This window comes from Corapipo altera, unplaced genomic scaffold (genome assembly GCF_003945725.1).
Source record: "Corapipo altera isolate COAL_440 unplaced genomic scaffold, ASM394572v1 55, whole genome shotgun sequence".
NCBI lineage: Eukaryota > Metazoa > Chordata > Aves > Passeriformes > Pipridae > Corapipo > Corapipo altera.
The window spans coordinates 3,308,245-3,323,142 of NW_020884882.1; the positions used below are offsets into that span (position 1 = coordinate 3,308,245).

The 14,898-nt window shown below is 54.6% G+C and overlaps 1 protein-coding gene across 1 annotated transcript in view; it reads right to left on the reverse strand.

Annotated features, from left to right (window-relative positions):
- The window catches only part of TEX264 (testis expressed 264), a 38,233-nt gene that overhangs the window by 7,012 nt on the left and 16,323 nt on the right, over positions 1–14,898 (reverse strand). Inside the window, exon 5 of the mRNA XM_027640511.1 lies at positions 999–1,170. Coding sequence (XP_027496312.1) covers positions 999–1,170 — 172 coding nt within the window. The remainder of the gene's footprint in view (positions 1–998; positions 1,171–14,898) is intronic.

Sequence of the window (14,898 nt, forward strand, 5' to 3'; positions counted from 1 at the left end):
GTCAGAGAGAGTGGGCTTTGGGGCACCTTTAGCCAAGCCAGGCTGGTGCCCACAGCAGCCACCCTGACACAAGGAAAAGAGGAGAAGAGCTGAGTGAGCACTGTGAAAACACAGGACCTCAAAGCGCTGGGAAACAGCTCCAATTAGACTCCTTACTGCGGCGCTAAAAGGACAGAGCTCCCAGAAAGCAATTCCCTGGGTTGCTTTTACACCGCATGCGATTAAGAATTAAAGCAACCCAAACCTGAAGATGTGTTAAAATAAATGACCCAACTGCCCAGCAGGCGAGCAGAGACATCATGGTTTTTTCATGGCCATTACACAAGCATGTGGGGCTCGAGGAGGCGGCTGCCCCTGCCAGCAGCCGGCTCGAGTGTGTTGTCCAGTGCCTGGGAATGCTTGGATAGTCGGCTCCCACATCTCACAGGCATGGGAGCACGTGGGCTGGTGACAGCAACCAGCATTTTAGGTTACTATAGCACTCCTGTTCTGCGCCTACAGCCATTGTGGTCCCTTCCTGTATGAATACATCCAGGCTCCAACAGATCTTGCTGAGCAGATGCTCTCAGGCAACTCCACCACCAGCTACAGCAACCTGGTATTTAAGCTCTTTGCAGTCCCAATATGTAACAGATGAAGATGAGATCAAGGAAGATGTATATGACAGAGAAAAACAAGCCCAGCTGCAACCAAAAGCTGTGAGATTCAGCTCTGCACTAACAACAGTGGGACAGTGGCTGAAGTGGCAGCTTGGTCCTTGCCCAGACACTGCAGGGGTTCCTGGGTGCTCCCTGAGGCACGGCATGACACCCTGGAGACAAGATCCTTGGGGATCAGCCCAGGCCGAGGGAAAGATGTGTGCTGAGACTCAGTGGTTGGGCACCAGGTAGGCACAGGTCAGTCCCTCTCTGTCTGCTCAGGTAGAGGACATCAGGACCCCCACCTTTGTGAGGGCTGATGCTCATCGAAGAAGGACCCCATGTGCAAACCACGGATACCTGTGATGTCTGTCTGGGCGTCCTCAGCCTCAACTGCAGCAGCCCTGCTCTTCCTCTCCAGTTCTTTCATTTCAGGCACATAGAAGTCCCCTTGGCGAGCCAGGGGACACACGAAGTAGATGCGGTCCTGCTTGTAGATCTCGATCCGGGGGTGGGCACACAGCTTCCTCTCCTGAAAGACAGCAGGCAGCCATGAGTCAGGGGTGTGCCCTTGCCCCCCACCCCAGCAGCTCTCCACCACATGGACCTGCCAGCCTGGTTGTGTCATAGACTGACCCACTCTGCCCACAGACATGGAGACCCACTGAGGAGCGATGGGTCCCATCCCAAAACCACAGTGGTGCCTTCCCTGTCACAACAGCCTGCACGTACCAGGGCAGGCAGGTTTGGCCCTGGGGGTAAGCAACCAGTCAGGCTCCAGGAGGAGCAGAAGACCATGAGAGATTCATTTCCCCCAGCTCAGCCTTGGCTTTGGTGTGCTCATTTTGGGCTGGAGTGAGGGGTTTTGGGGAGCCGGGCAGCTGCTTCGCACAGACCTGCCAAATCTCTGGTTCCCCCCGGCAGCCCGGCCCCACGAGCAGGCGTAGCACTTCTCCACTAATTAATATAATCCAGAGCCGACAGCTCAAGCAGCTCCTTTCAGAACAGCGAGGGCAGGGGGAGTGGGAGATGAATCCCTGGCATTTCAGACAAGTCCCTTTCCTCCTCTTCCTCGCCCCACCTCCCCCTGGCAGCACTCCTCAGGACCTCAGACCCCCCAGCCTGCCAGGGACCCATGACAGGGGCATGTCCCCCTGGGCTGTGCAGCCCACGCCGAGCCAGGGCTGTGGGGACTCTCAGGATGCCAGGGCAGGGCCGAGGAGCAGCTGGACCCCTCTTGCCACCCCCTCCTCACCCGCCTGCCCACCAGCTGCTCGCTGGTAGAGGGGGCGGCTGATTACAAGCCGGGTGAGAAAGGAGAGTGTCTCTTCAGCGGATTTTCTTTTTCTTTCTTTCCCCTTTTCAAATCACTGACAGCTTTTATTTAACCCTGCAACCACTCCAATTATCATCCTCCTCCTGCTCCCTATTCTCTTCCTCCCTCTTGCCCTGACTATTCTCTTCTTCTTCCCTGACCCAACAATTTTCCTCTTCCTCCCTGCCTCGGCTATCCTCTTCCATCACGGCCCACTGATGTAGCTTGCCCAGACATCCTCCAGCAGGGTCCCCATCCCTCTGGGACTCTCCTTAGCCATGTCTGGCCCCGCTCCAAGGATGAGCTCTATGGGCACATCAATCATGACCTTACAAAAGCCTATTTATTCCTGACCTCCTTCACCCCTGGGGATGGACCAATGTGATTAAGAATCATTTATTTCCTAGACAAATGCCGGCACTAGGCAGGATTCACAATACAAGCCAACACTGACCCTCTTCCCAGTGCTGGCAGCAAGGATACCTGAAGAGCCACCTCCACGCTGCCAGGACGCTGCGCAAGACAGGGAGAAAATCCCACATGAGCAGTTTTCGGGTCCATTCTCCTGGGAAAGCCTGCAGGAGCTGGCAATGCAGAGCCCCAGTTTACCCAGCAGCACCACAGCGGCAGAAACACGACCCCAGCAGAAGCTTTACCCATCCCATCCCAATGTCTCCGAGCCTGAATTTCGGCACAATTTCCCCCTCCAGCCGAGGAGGAACCACATTCGCGCTCCCGGTGCCGCAGGGACGCGCAGGGACGCGGGCGGGCTTCCAAGGAGCTTGGAGCCCGGAGTTCCCACTCGCGGGCAGGTGAAACACTGAGGCCTGTGGATCAAAACTGTATTAAATAAAAACAAGCTGGGCTGTTTTTAGCAGCAGAGCAGAGGCGGCTCATATCACTCCTGCTTTTTCAGCAACAACGCAGACAAGATCCCTCCCCGCTGCTCTGCCCCTTGCTCTACCAACCACAAGCCCATCCGCCAATCTTCAGCTCAGATCGTTATTTTAGGTTACTGCAACACACACCAGAGATGGGTATCTCCAAGATTTGCAGGGTTTTTTTTGGATGCATCCAGCTGGCCCTCCACCACTTAATGCAGATGGGGACAACTCAAAGGATCTTAGAGCAAAGAGACCTTCACTAAACTCATATGAGGTCTCTAACCAGTCTAAAACCTCAGGGCTCCACCCTGGCCTCCAAGACACCCCAAGATGACTTTCCAAAGGCCATCCTGAGACTCCAAAAGAGCAGATCTGGGACATAAACTCTCCCTACAATATATTTAGGCTGCTTCAACTGCCCTTCCAATCACATGGCCATAGTAGTGACTCCCCCAAAGCACAAAAAACACCCCCTCCACACACATGAAATATGGGAATCTTGGCTTTTTAAGGAATAAAAATGCACATCTCTGTGAAGAGGAGAGTCCTGGACTGGCTCTTGAGTTAAATGCTGCTTCATACTCACAGATTATCCCATAAGAGATATAAGGATGCTCCACCCTGCCAGGGTGGGAAGTAGCTTTGTGCCCCTGAAGCCAGAGGAGCACAAGTGCCCTGGAGCCAAAACCCATGGCCGGGGACCAGGTCGGTGGGATGACAGTGAAGTGGCCAAACACTCACTGTAAAACCCACACCTGCCTTATCATGGACAGCTACAACACTTGACTTCTTCCCATTTCAGCCAGGGTTTTGCCCAAAAGGACATGGAGAGAAACCAGATCTGGCAGTGCTAATTTATGCCTATACAAACTAAATTGGGAGCCAGGCAAGCTAGCTGGCCCTAGCTCCTGGCAGGGCTGCTACAGAGCTCAGCACTGACAGGTGGGCTTAGGAGAGGACAACATCCCCAAGAAGGAGCAGAGAGGTGGCAGCTGGGAATGATGTCCCATCCAGCCTATGACAAAAGGATGAGGCTACCTAAAGACTTGAGGAAAGGGCAGAGGCAATGAGATGGGGAGCCATGACAATGGAAATGGATAAGGGGATCATCCAAAGGGGATCAGGGAGATCAGCCTTGTGATCATACCAAAGGAGATCAGGAAGCAGGCAGAGGCAAGGCAAGCGCAGTGCAGCAAAATGCAATCAGGAGGCTGGTGCCAGCACAGGACAGAACGGGTTTGGGATTATCCCAGTGGAGAGAAAGACTGAAAGGCTGCTGCAAGGCAAAGAAACAACTCGGAGAAACTGGAGAGCAGAGTCCAAAGGCAAAGGCGTAAGCAGAGAGCGAATTAGCAAAGGCTCAACAACATGGCAAAACAACAGAGAGGTTCAACAGGCAATGCTGCACTGCCGCTGAGGAGGGAGCCCCTCGCTAGCTGTGCTGCTAAACCAACAGATGGAGCAGCACGGGGGACACAGAGTTTGCAAGGCAGAGCCCTGGAGTCAAATCCAATGCTGTCTCACACGGGCGGAGGAGCTCAGCGAGAGGTGAACAGTGGGACACCGACGGCGTCAGGGCCAGGCTGCTGGCTAGGACAGCAGGACCAGTAAGTAGGACAGGGAAGGGGATTCATCCCTTCACAAGGTCGTGCGGTGACACCTCCCTCCTCAGCCTGAGCTGGGAACTTTCCCTTCCTACAGCAAAGATGGAGGCGGCAGCGCCGCACACAAAGATATTTCTCTGCGGGACCCTCCACCAGGCACCTGAAGCATGGGATTAATTGCACATAATCCACACAGCCAATCTACACACACACAGCAAAGGCAAATGCATCCAGGGTCCACATGTTCAATCCCAACAGGCACAGCAGCTCCAGAATACTCCTGCTATGTCAGACCCACTGCTTCCCACAAAGCCAACTTCTTCTCGGCCCGTCTGAGGAACATGGTGGGGTGCTTCTCACCACCTTCTTGGGAACAAGGGTTTTTTAAGGAAAGACTCTTGCATCCTCTTTCCCAAGTGAAACAGCACCTCACCCAGTCTTTACCCCAGGTTGTTTCCAAATCACCAACCATCACTGACTCCCTAACTCTCCTTCCTCCAGGTTGCTCTCATCCCTCTAGGAATGGAGAATCCCCTGGCCTCATGCATCAGAAAGGACAACAGGATTATGCACCGAATCAGAATTTTGGGAGAGCTTCCCAAGCAGCAGGAGGTGGCACCTCTTCAGCAGCACAAATTTTTCTCCTACTACTTGTCCATAGGGAACAGACTTCATTATCTGCCCACAGAATGGCTTTAGACACAGCCTCCCAGACTGAAAATGCCCCCATTTCTCAGGTGGGTAGGACAGCAGCCCTAGGACTATGGGACACATGACCAGGGGGCTGAGACATGACCCACACTCGTTACAATCCCAGCAGAACTGTGCACAGGAGGAAGGAGGTGGCAGGGTGCTGGCATCACACTGTGCCCCTCAGCACCTGCTGGGAAGCAGAAGGTGAGCTGGGGCACTGCGGGGACCGGCTTTGTCACTCTGTCAAGCTCATCTGCTCAGGAATTCAAATGTCACCAACTGGATCTGCTTCATCTCCCACTGCTGGAAGAATTCATCTTGTTAGGAGACCACAAACGAGCCTTGTGGATGCTCTCTGGATCCTCGCCATGCCCGGGCACGCTGGCGATCAGGCTCCAGCTGATCCCAGAATGCTTCCAGGGTTGCGGGGATGGCGGTGCAGAGGCAGCTATTGTCCTCACCTTGCTTCTGGCTACAAGCCCTCTGTCCCCACAGTTCCCTTTGACTCCTCATCGTGACCTCCTGGCACAGCTCACGGGGTGATGGTTGAGCTGGGGAGTCTCCCCAGCATCCCCCCAACCAGTCGGAGCATCATCACACCCTCATTGCCACAAGCCTCCCCTCACCTGTGCTTCTGGCTCTTGGGCTGCTCTGGTTAGTGCTGGCAAGTCAGCTGGCACCTGGTAGAGCGTGGGGAGACCCCCAGGGGACCCACCAGCTCTGTCCTCACATGCCAGCAGCTCCTGCCTGCTCAGACAACATAACTCCCCCACATCTTCCTTCCAGCTGGAGGCATCCATCCTCTCAGTGATGGGGTCGGACGCTTCAGTCCCGGGGATTTTAAAGAAACAACAAAACCGCTTGGAGCTGAACGGCCCCAAATCAGTTGCTAAAATTAAAAGCTGAAACTGAGCCACCAGCGAGGACTGGAGGGAGTGCGCTGTGTGCCACATCCTCCTCGCTTCCTCACAAGCTCCATGTTCGGTGTGTCATCCCTGCTTATCTTAGAACACGGGCGCTAGGTAGTCCAGGGAGGCTTTGCAATTCATTTTGCACAGCACCCAGCACCCTTCAGCACTCTCCCAGTTCAGCCAGGGGACAGGACTCCTTGCTGGGCCATCCCTCTGTCCCGTACATAGACCAGGGATGTCCCTGTTTCCATTTCTCCTTGCCCAGACAGCAGCTTGAGGTTAAACACCGCTTCAGTCCCACATTTGAGATGATGAAAGTAAAAAATGTAGAGACATCCCTTCCTCCTCGGGTTTCAAACTTGGTTTCAACGTGCATTGGCAGCCCAGAAAGCCAAGCACATCCCGGGTCTCATTGGAAGCAGCGTGGACAGCAGTCTGAGGGAGGGGATGGGGGATGTTCCCCCTCTGCTCCACTCTTGTGAGACCCAACCTGGAATACTGCCTCCAGCTCTGGGGTCCCCAGCATGAGACAGTTGTGGACATGTCAGAGTGGGTCCTGAGGAAGCCACAGAAACCATCCAAGACCTGGAGCACCTATGGAGACAGGCTGAGAGAGTTGGGGTTGTTTAGCCTGGAGAAGACTCCAAGGAGACCTCACTGCAGCCTTTCAGTACCTAGAGGGGGTTTGTATGAAACAGAGACTTTTTACCAGGGCCTTTAGTGACAGGAAAAGGGGTAGTGGTTTTAAACTGAAAGAGGGTAGGTTTAGACTGGATGTGAGGAACACATGCCTTGTGATGAGGGTGGTGAGGCACTGGAAGTGGTTGCCCAGAGAAGCTGTGGATGCCCCATTCCTGAAAGTGTTCAAGGCCAGGCTGGATAGGACTTTGAGCAACCTGATCTAGTGAAAGATGTCCCTACCCACAGCAGGGGGCTGGACTGAATGACCTTTGAAGGCCCCTTCCAAACCCAATCCCGATTCTGATCCTCCCTGCTGAGCCACAGCCTGACCATGGGAGATAGGGATGAAGTTTGGGTGCCAGGACTGCCTGGGCAGAAGGGACAGAAGTCAGGGAGGGGCTGGGAAGGAGCCATCAGCCCAAGAGATGGTTTGGGCAGAAGGGAGGACACATTGCTGGAGGGAGAGGCAAGCAGACATACTTTACACCAGTAATATCTCAAGCATCAAGGAAACCCCAACATCTCAGCTTGCAGGCCAAGCTGGGTGCACGTGGAGCCGGGCAGGCCCTGCCTCCTGGTGGGATGGCACTCGGAGCCAGCTCCAGCACACGGCACAGCCAACACCAGGCTGCCAAGGGCTGCAGAACAGCTGCTGCTTCCCAGCCTGGAGAAACGCACATTTCAGAGGTAGTGAAACTGCTCCCACGCACGTGCACTTTACTTCCAAATCCTCTGGGCTGCAAGGTGTTTCAGAAACAGAAGGTGATATTATTGCAATCAAGAAAAGGCCGTTTCCGTCAGCCAGCAGGAAGAACCAGCACTACAGCAGCGGAAAACAAAGTCTCGCCAAAGGATAACAAATCCTCCAGGTAGCAGGATACAGCGCCTGGCAATTAGCACCTCCCACGCCATCAGCATCCCTCCCTGCCCTCGGCACTAACACACGTCCCACAGCAGGCCCGTGTCCTGCCTGCAGCCAGGACACACTGCCCTGCTGACACTGCAGCGTTGGGGCTTCAGGACAGGCAGGTGAAAATCAGCCCCCGAGATCCTCTCCCCAGCACTGAGAGGGAGTGGGAGTGCATTTGGACCACGGGAGCTGTGAAACACCGGGCTTGATAGCTGGGAGAGTTTTTCATTTTCACCTCAGTGAAGGCAGCCCGCCACGCAATTTACACCTCGCCCGCCTGCGCTTCCCGGGGCCGGATCACCCAGCTGCTCCCATGGCTCCTCGGGGCAGGAGCTGCAAAACAGCACAACCAAACTAAGAGGCAAAGGAATGAGCCTGGGTGGGCTGGTGGGTTTGTGAGGTCCCAGAACCCTGAGAAGGCTGGCAGGGACAAGGCACAGGCGCCCAGGTTACTGCTGGAAGCTGCTGTCAGAGTCATGAACATTTTTTTCCTCCCTGGCATGGTGGGACATTACATCCCATCCTCCAGCAAAAGGGAGGAAGCTCCAGCCCCTGCCTCACTGCAGATACAGACACGCTCTGGACCTCCTCCCCTTTCAGAATCCAATTAAGCTGTAAGAGAAATTCTGTAGCACATGCAGGAGCATCCCCCATCTTCAGAGATGAGACGAGCAGCAAGTCCCAATGAGATAAAACCTTTCAGAAAGTAGCCAGGAGCAGTCAGAGTGCCCAGTGTGGAGGAAGGACAAGCCCTGGACAAAGCTGTCAGCCCAGACATGCTCAGGTACATTAGTCCATGTGCTTTCAGGGATGTATCCTACTGCCTCCAACCATGGGAATGTCACCTGCAGAATAAGGAGCAGATGGTGCAAATACACTCAATTCATGGGGCTTGGGTCCCCCCTGGTGTTATGGTTATTTGGCAGTAATTAGTCCTGGAGCAGAGAGTTTCAGAAGTGAAGCAAACTTTTGCATTAAAAAAGATATATTTTCCTAAAGACTCAGTGCTTTCCACATCCCCGAGTTCTGCCTTGCTCCTATACCCACCATGGGTAAGCAAAGCCAGCTGGGCTGACGGTTCTCACCAGCTTCCTAGAGCTCCACTCTTATGTTCTCACACTCTTCCTCCTACCCGACCCCACCACATCCCATTTTCTCCTCCTCCCTCCCCATCACAGCCACACACTAGCTCTCTGAAGGGGACTTTGGTTTTAACCACTCTGAAAGCTCAAATACTGGATTTGAGTCATTATAAAGCAAGAAACCTGTGCAAATCCACATAATCTCTCCTCGCCAGAGGAACCAGTCCTGTGCTCCTGTCCCAGTTCCTAGGAACTCCATCACTGTGGGAGCACACAGGTCAACAGCTGCACACAAAAGGAGGTGGATGAGACTGCGGGAGAGGGGGACCACAGCTGGAGAGGGCTGCCTCTGCTTCGGAGAGCAGATCTCCAGGGACCAATGCTCTCTTCCCAGCCCTCAGAGGATGCTTCTTCAGCATTAATCGCCAAGCTGAAGGGGTTGATGCCATGATCTCTGCCATCACGGGTGACTGGAGTGACACTAAATCGCTTTGTCTGCTCTGTTGCTTCGGCGAGGCTGCCAGGAGCAGCAGCTGTGGCAATTTCTCTGACTCCTGTCAAGGCAGAGCCTTTCAGGAAAGGGATCATCATCCAAGATGTTCTCCAGTCTGTCTTGCCTCAGCCAGGCAGCCCACTGCACTGCAGCCTCCCACTCTGTGTGGGGCACCACACAGGTAAAAAGAGCTTCTTTGAAACGTGCCTTTGTTAGGCTGCTTGCAGGGAGGGTAAGCCCCAATCTAGAGTAATCTGCCCCACCCTGTTCAGAGACACCCAACAGCAGGTGGTTTCTTCCGGTGAGAGATCTTCTTCCACGGCTAACTTGGAGTTCTCCTCATCCAGGTGGACATTCCCAACCCACATGGATGGCTTTCTCCTGGGCCACCACTTGCTTGAGTACCTGCCCTTCCGCAACAAGGATGTCCAGTGGGGGCTTTTCATTCCCAGCCTTCTCTCCTGCAACAGGTCTTGTGATGAAATCCTTGAGTGGCGAAGTCAAAGCAACAGAGATGGAGCAGGAGCAGCACTGCCTGGTGTCCACAGTATGCGGGAGCTCTCAGTCTCCCAAGCCAAGGACCAGGCTGCCCCTTCCAAATCTCAACCCTTTCCTCTTGCTCTTTGGATTGCAGGCATCTCCACTTGCTCTTCCACAGCCTGTCTGTCACCAGGACAAACTCAGGACATGTGTCACATTAATACCCCCAGGAAGAAAATGGCGCAGTGGAATAAATACCCTGCTGTCCCTTCCTACCTCCTTGAACAACCTTGTCTTTCTGCAACGCCCCCGGTTCCCAGGCTACATGGAATACATTTCACGATGAGCTAAGCTCAGCCTCACACCATCCCTTCACAGCTGAGAAAGCCAAAAAGGGAAGCTGAAGAACCTAACCTCGCTGAACTTGCAGAGATAAAGCCACCAGCATCCCAGGGCAAAGCCATGATGCAACCGCCTGATTCCCAGACAAAATAGTCCTTCCCTCCCCACCCACAGGGACTTACTGTCAGGCTTACTGGCCTCATTTGGAAGGCAGGGTAAGTCACCAAAGAGGAAGATCAAGCAGTTTTCAGCCTGGTTTTCTGAGAAGGAATAGGCAAGATGATCCATCCCAAATACAAGGCGTTGGCAAATCTGACGTCAGAAAGCAAGTTTTCAGGACAGGAGGATCTTCCAAGCTATCAGCTAAGTGCAGCCAACAGTGGAGAAAGATTGCTTGAGCTCCTGCTCAGGGAAATCCAGGTTTGACTTGAGTGACAGGGATCCTGCCCAGGCTCTCTGCTGTAAAACACACAACCATGGGCCACTGCTCACCCTCGGTTCACTGCTCTGCCTGCTCCTCCTTCCCTTGCTCCAGGGACAGACATCCCCACGTTCTAAAAGCAAGCCAGAGCCCGGGACAAGCTCCTTTCTGAATGTTTATAAATGAACAAGAGGCATTTCCCCACAGGCTTCCAGGAAAGCCGCCTACAAACCTCCACATCCAAGAGCCTGCACCTCTCCCCAAAAAGGTGGCAATCCTGCAGGGCAAAGGGCAAAGAGCCAGAAACTCCAGCAAGCCCCAGCGTAGTGACAATTCCTCCAGTGAGCTCGGCTAACGAAGCCCCCAGAACCTCCAGCCACTGCACGCCAGCGGTGGTGAGGATTCGCCCGAGGAAATCCCCAGCGCGAACAAACAGCGCTGGCGGGCAGAAAGCGAACGGCACAGGGACGGGCAGGCTGCCTGCAATGCGGGAGGGGGTGGGAACGCACGAGAGGCTAGGAGGGGGTAAGGGAGGTGAATGAGTGGCACCAGGCAACTTCATCAGGGACCTCAGGACAGCTCCAGGTGTCCTCGAGCCGGGATGTGCCATTTCGGCGGCCGCACTTGCTGACCGACCTTTCCATCCGCGCTGCTCAGAGCTGACATGGGGAGGCGAGGTGAGGCTGGGCGCCTGCCTGTCCTCTGCAGCCCTCACCTCCTCCACCTCGGCCCACCAGGGACCCCAGCACAGGGTCCCAGGGGGCTCATTACCTCTGTCTGGAGAGGAGAGCGCCTGCTGAGCGCACCGCTGCGGTGTGCCGGGCGTGTGGGGAGGCAATGGCTAGCGGTGCCAGCAGGGACACAAACTGAGTGCCTCCAAAGCCAGGCTCTTCTGCCGGCAACAGAGGCAGCAGGGGAGGGGAGCAGCTGCTTCCAGCGACCTTTGCAGTCTGGCGACGGCTCCTCCGCCAGCACTGGATCATCAGTTTGACTGCGCAGATCAATCAGGAGGTGAAATCGAAGCAGTTAGGCAAGGACAGAGCCCAGCCTGACTGTCCTTCCAAAAGCCTGTGGCTTTCTGGGTCCCATATGCTCCCAAAGGTGCAATGAGCTGGTAACACTCCAGGGATGCACCAGATCTTCTCAGCTTTCCAGATCCTCCCCTGCTAGGGAGCCAACTCCCCACCTCCATCACTGCTCTGCTCTCCCAGGTACCCCAAACCAGACACAGCCCTGTGTAACATCACTGATGGCAGCACACCAGCCTCCAGAGCTGGCCCAGATCCTCACTAGTGCCCTCTGAGACCTGGAGGACATCCTTCCTCTTCCCAGTGCTGTGATGACCTTCCTCAAGCTCCAGGTACCTGGAGGATGGGGAGGGCTTTGGGGAAGCATATCTGCACCTCTGTCCCCATCTGCCCTTCCCCAAGCAGATGTGGCTTGTCATGGGCAGGAAATGTACACTGGCTACTGCAGCCCTGTCCAAGGAAGGGTGCTGGTTCTTGGATAGGAAGAAGGGAGGGATTTGGACACTGGTCCTGAGCCCCATGGAACAGCACAAGGCCAGAGGTGAGCCAATGCTATGGCTCCCAAAGTAGCTCCCGCCAGGAGACAGAGCTTTGCAGGGGAACTGGTGGGAGACGCAGCCGAGGGCTTCTTGGGGTGGCAAGAATTGAGTAAGGGAGGGGACAGGTGAACATGGCACCTAGAGGTGCATGTGAGAGAGGAGGAGGAAGATGCACAAACAGGGAGGAGCCAATGGCTCCTCCAGTGTGAGCCCACAGCATCAGGCAGCTCCTGCAGCCACAGCAGCCGCTTCCTCTTTGTTCCTCTCCTGAACCGCAAAAAAGTACCGGAGCAAGTCTTTCTCCGACACTGACCTCTTGATAAGCTTTTGCCAACTCACGCTCTGGTTACTGTATCACTGGGCAGACGTTACCCCAAGCTGTGAATGTGCACAGCGTGAAAAGCAGAGCAGCTGGCCACAGCAGATGATAGATATCTACCTTCCTGCATGTCAAGGAGCTGCCATCAGCTCCCGGTAGAAATAAAGCCCAGAGGAGTAGATGAGAGTAACTGGCCATCCAGTGCCAGGGTGAAAATGCAGGTATCCACAGTGGGAACAAAGACATGGTTTTCCTCCTTCCAGCCTTCCCACGATGCCACCACGGGGTGGGAACAGAGCCCATCAGCAAACGCATGAAGCCAGCAGGCAGCTGCAGACAGGGCAGTTCTGTGACCAGCCAATCCTCTTCATTCCCACAGGGCCAGGACACCCCTTTGGGTTTCATCCGAAAGGCAACAGCCAACAGTGCAGTGCTGGGACTGGGACTCCCAGACCAACCACTCTCTCAGCTGCCTTAGAGTTCTGTCTTTGACCTTCAAGCAGCACTTTTGCCTTAGGATCCATCCTGCAGAGTTGTGCAGGTAAGGCAAATAGACACTGTAGCAGCTTTAAATATACCAGGAGATCTGGTTGGTGGTGGGCGGAAGGGGAGAACAGAAGCAGAAGTTTTCAGGGGTCCTGTGATGCAAATGTGTGTCCATCTACAAGTTATCACTGTCATAAGCAGTCAGAATCAGGGATGTAGAGCAGCTACTAACTTGCTCTCCCCACTGCACTGTGTTCTGTCACCCCCCTTCATCCCTGCAGTGTTGTTATAACTCCTCACATTAGCAGAAGATGAAGAGGTAAAACCATCCATCTGTGGAGCGAGCACCCAGCGGTCATCGTGCAAGCCGCCAAAAAAAATCACCCCCATTACTCCATAGCACCAGAAAGTCCCAGGCATCCTTCCGCTCTGAGCCTTTGAAATGTAAAGTTGCCCTGTTCGGTGTCATTTAATTTAGAGCTCAGCCTCAGATCAGCAGAGCCTCATTGAGCTTTAGGAGGAACGCAGCCATGCAAAATGTACATCTGCAAAACCCAGATGTCAGTGACCTGGAAGACAAGCACACCCCCAGCCCCACCAGTGACTCCATTTTGTGGCCCCAGTGCCTCTCTTTTGCCATCCCAGTGCCAGAGGAGGCAGATCCTGTCCCAAAAGCTGTATCGGGGCTCTGCTCCAAGTCAGCGCAGAAACTTCTTTCCAGTTTGTCTCTGGTACCCAGGAAAGGTGACTCCCCCTTGGCATCTCCCTTCTTAGGCAGGTTTGCTCCTCTCCTCTGTGCTGGAGGCACATCCTTTTTTTGGACTACAGCCCCAGCCCTTCTACCAGCACTGGCATAGCAGAGGCACCCTACTAAGGGAGAGCTGATCTCCAGCAATCCCAGCAGAAAACATGAGCCCATGCTCAAGCCAGGCACGAGCCTCCACCTCCTCACACTGACCACAGCATGGAGGAGCCCAGGAAAGGCAAACATCAGGTGGGCCGGGGACAAAGAAACAGGATGGTGCCTTGGCACAGCTGGAGGCACTGGTCCATCAGGTGCTGATCTGCTCTTGGGGGTTATGGGTACCTTCGGTGTCTTCCCATCACCAGGCACAGCACCAGATCCTGAGAGAAGTCAGTTCAAGGGTGACAGAGGACAAGCACTGATTCATGGCTCAGCCGGTCTCCAGGGAGCTCAGACCCCTCTGCCCACTGTGGTCTGACAGCAGGGGAATGAAAGGCTTTCCTCACTCCTACATAGTCAGGCAAAGTCAGATGCCCACCACATCTGGGGCCAGATGATTACCCATCCAGCACACTGGCCACGAAGCAATGCCTGCCAGCCCCAGGCATGGGTGGTGGAGTTACAAACTGGCAACATTTCTATTAAAGGCTCTGATTTTCTCTGGTTTGGCTGAAGCACAGGCTGGAATAAGCTGCCACATACTGGAAAAGGCACAAAAGGAGTCCTGGAGCTGAGGGTTTACAGCCACTCTCCAAAAACCTGCAAGCCAATAATTAAGCACAGCTCAACCTTCCTCTTTCAAGGAGCTACAGACCAGGCTGCAAGCTGCAGGATTTGGCAGCATGCTTTTCCATAGCCTGTTGGGACAACTTGACTTCAGCACTGGGTATTTGCTGCTCACAGCAGGATGGGAGGTACTGCTTGTATGTAGGTGTGCACCCTGCACCCACTCCTCAAAAGCTGTGAGTCCCTATGGGTGTAGGCAGAGAGACAACTACCAGGCAACAGCACAAACAGAGGAAAAGCACACACTGAGCCCATGAGAGCCTCCCCAGGATGTGAGCATCTCCACACCTGCCACAGTCTTAAGGACACTGGCAGCTCTGGACACCTCCAGCCTGCTGCCTCTGCCCAGAGCCACCAGCACGCAGTGGCATCAACTCAAACAGCACCCACAGGGCAGCAGCTGCTGCAAGCAGGCAGAGATGACAGGGGGTTGTGTGTGTGTACATTTATCTCCCTGTCGAAAGGAGACCCCCGAGGGACTTCCAGTGTGACCCTCTGCTTTGGAGCAAACAGCTGGGCTCGGCTGCCCCTCTGGTGCTCC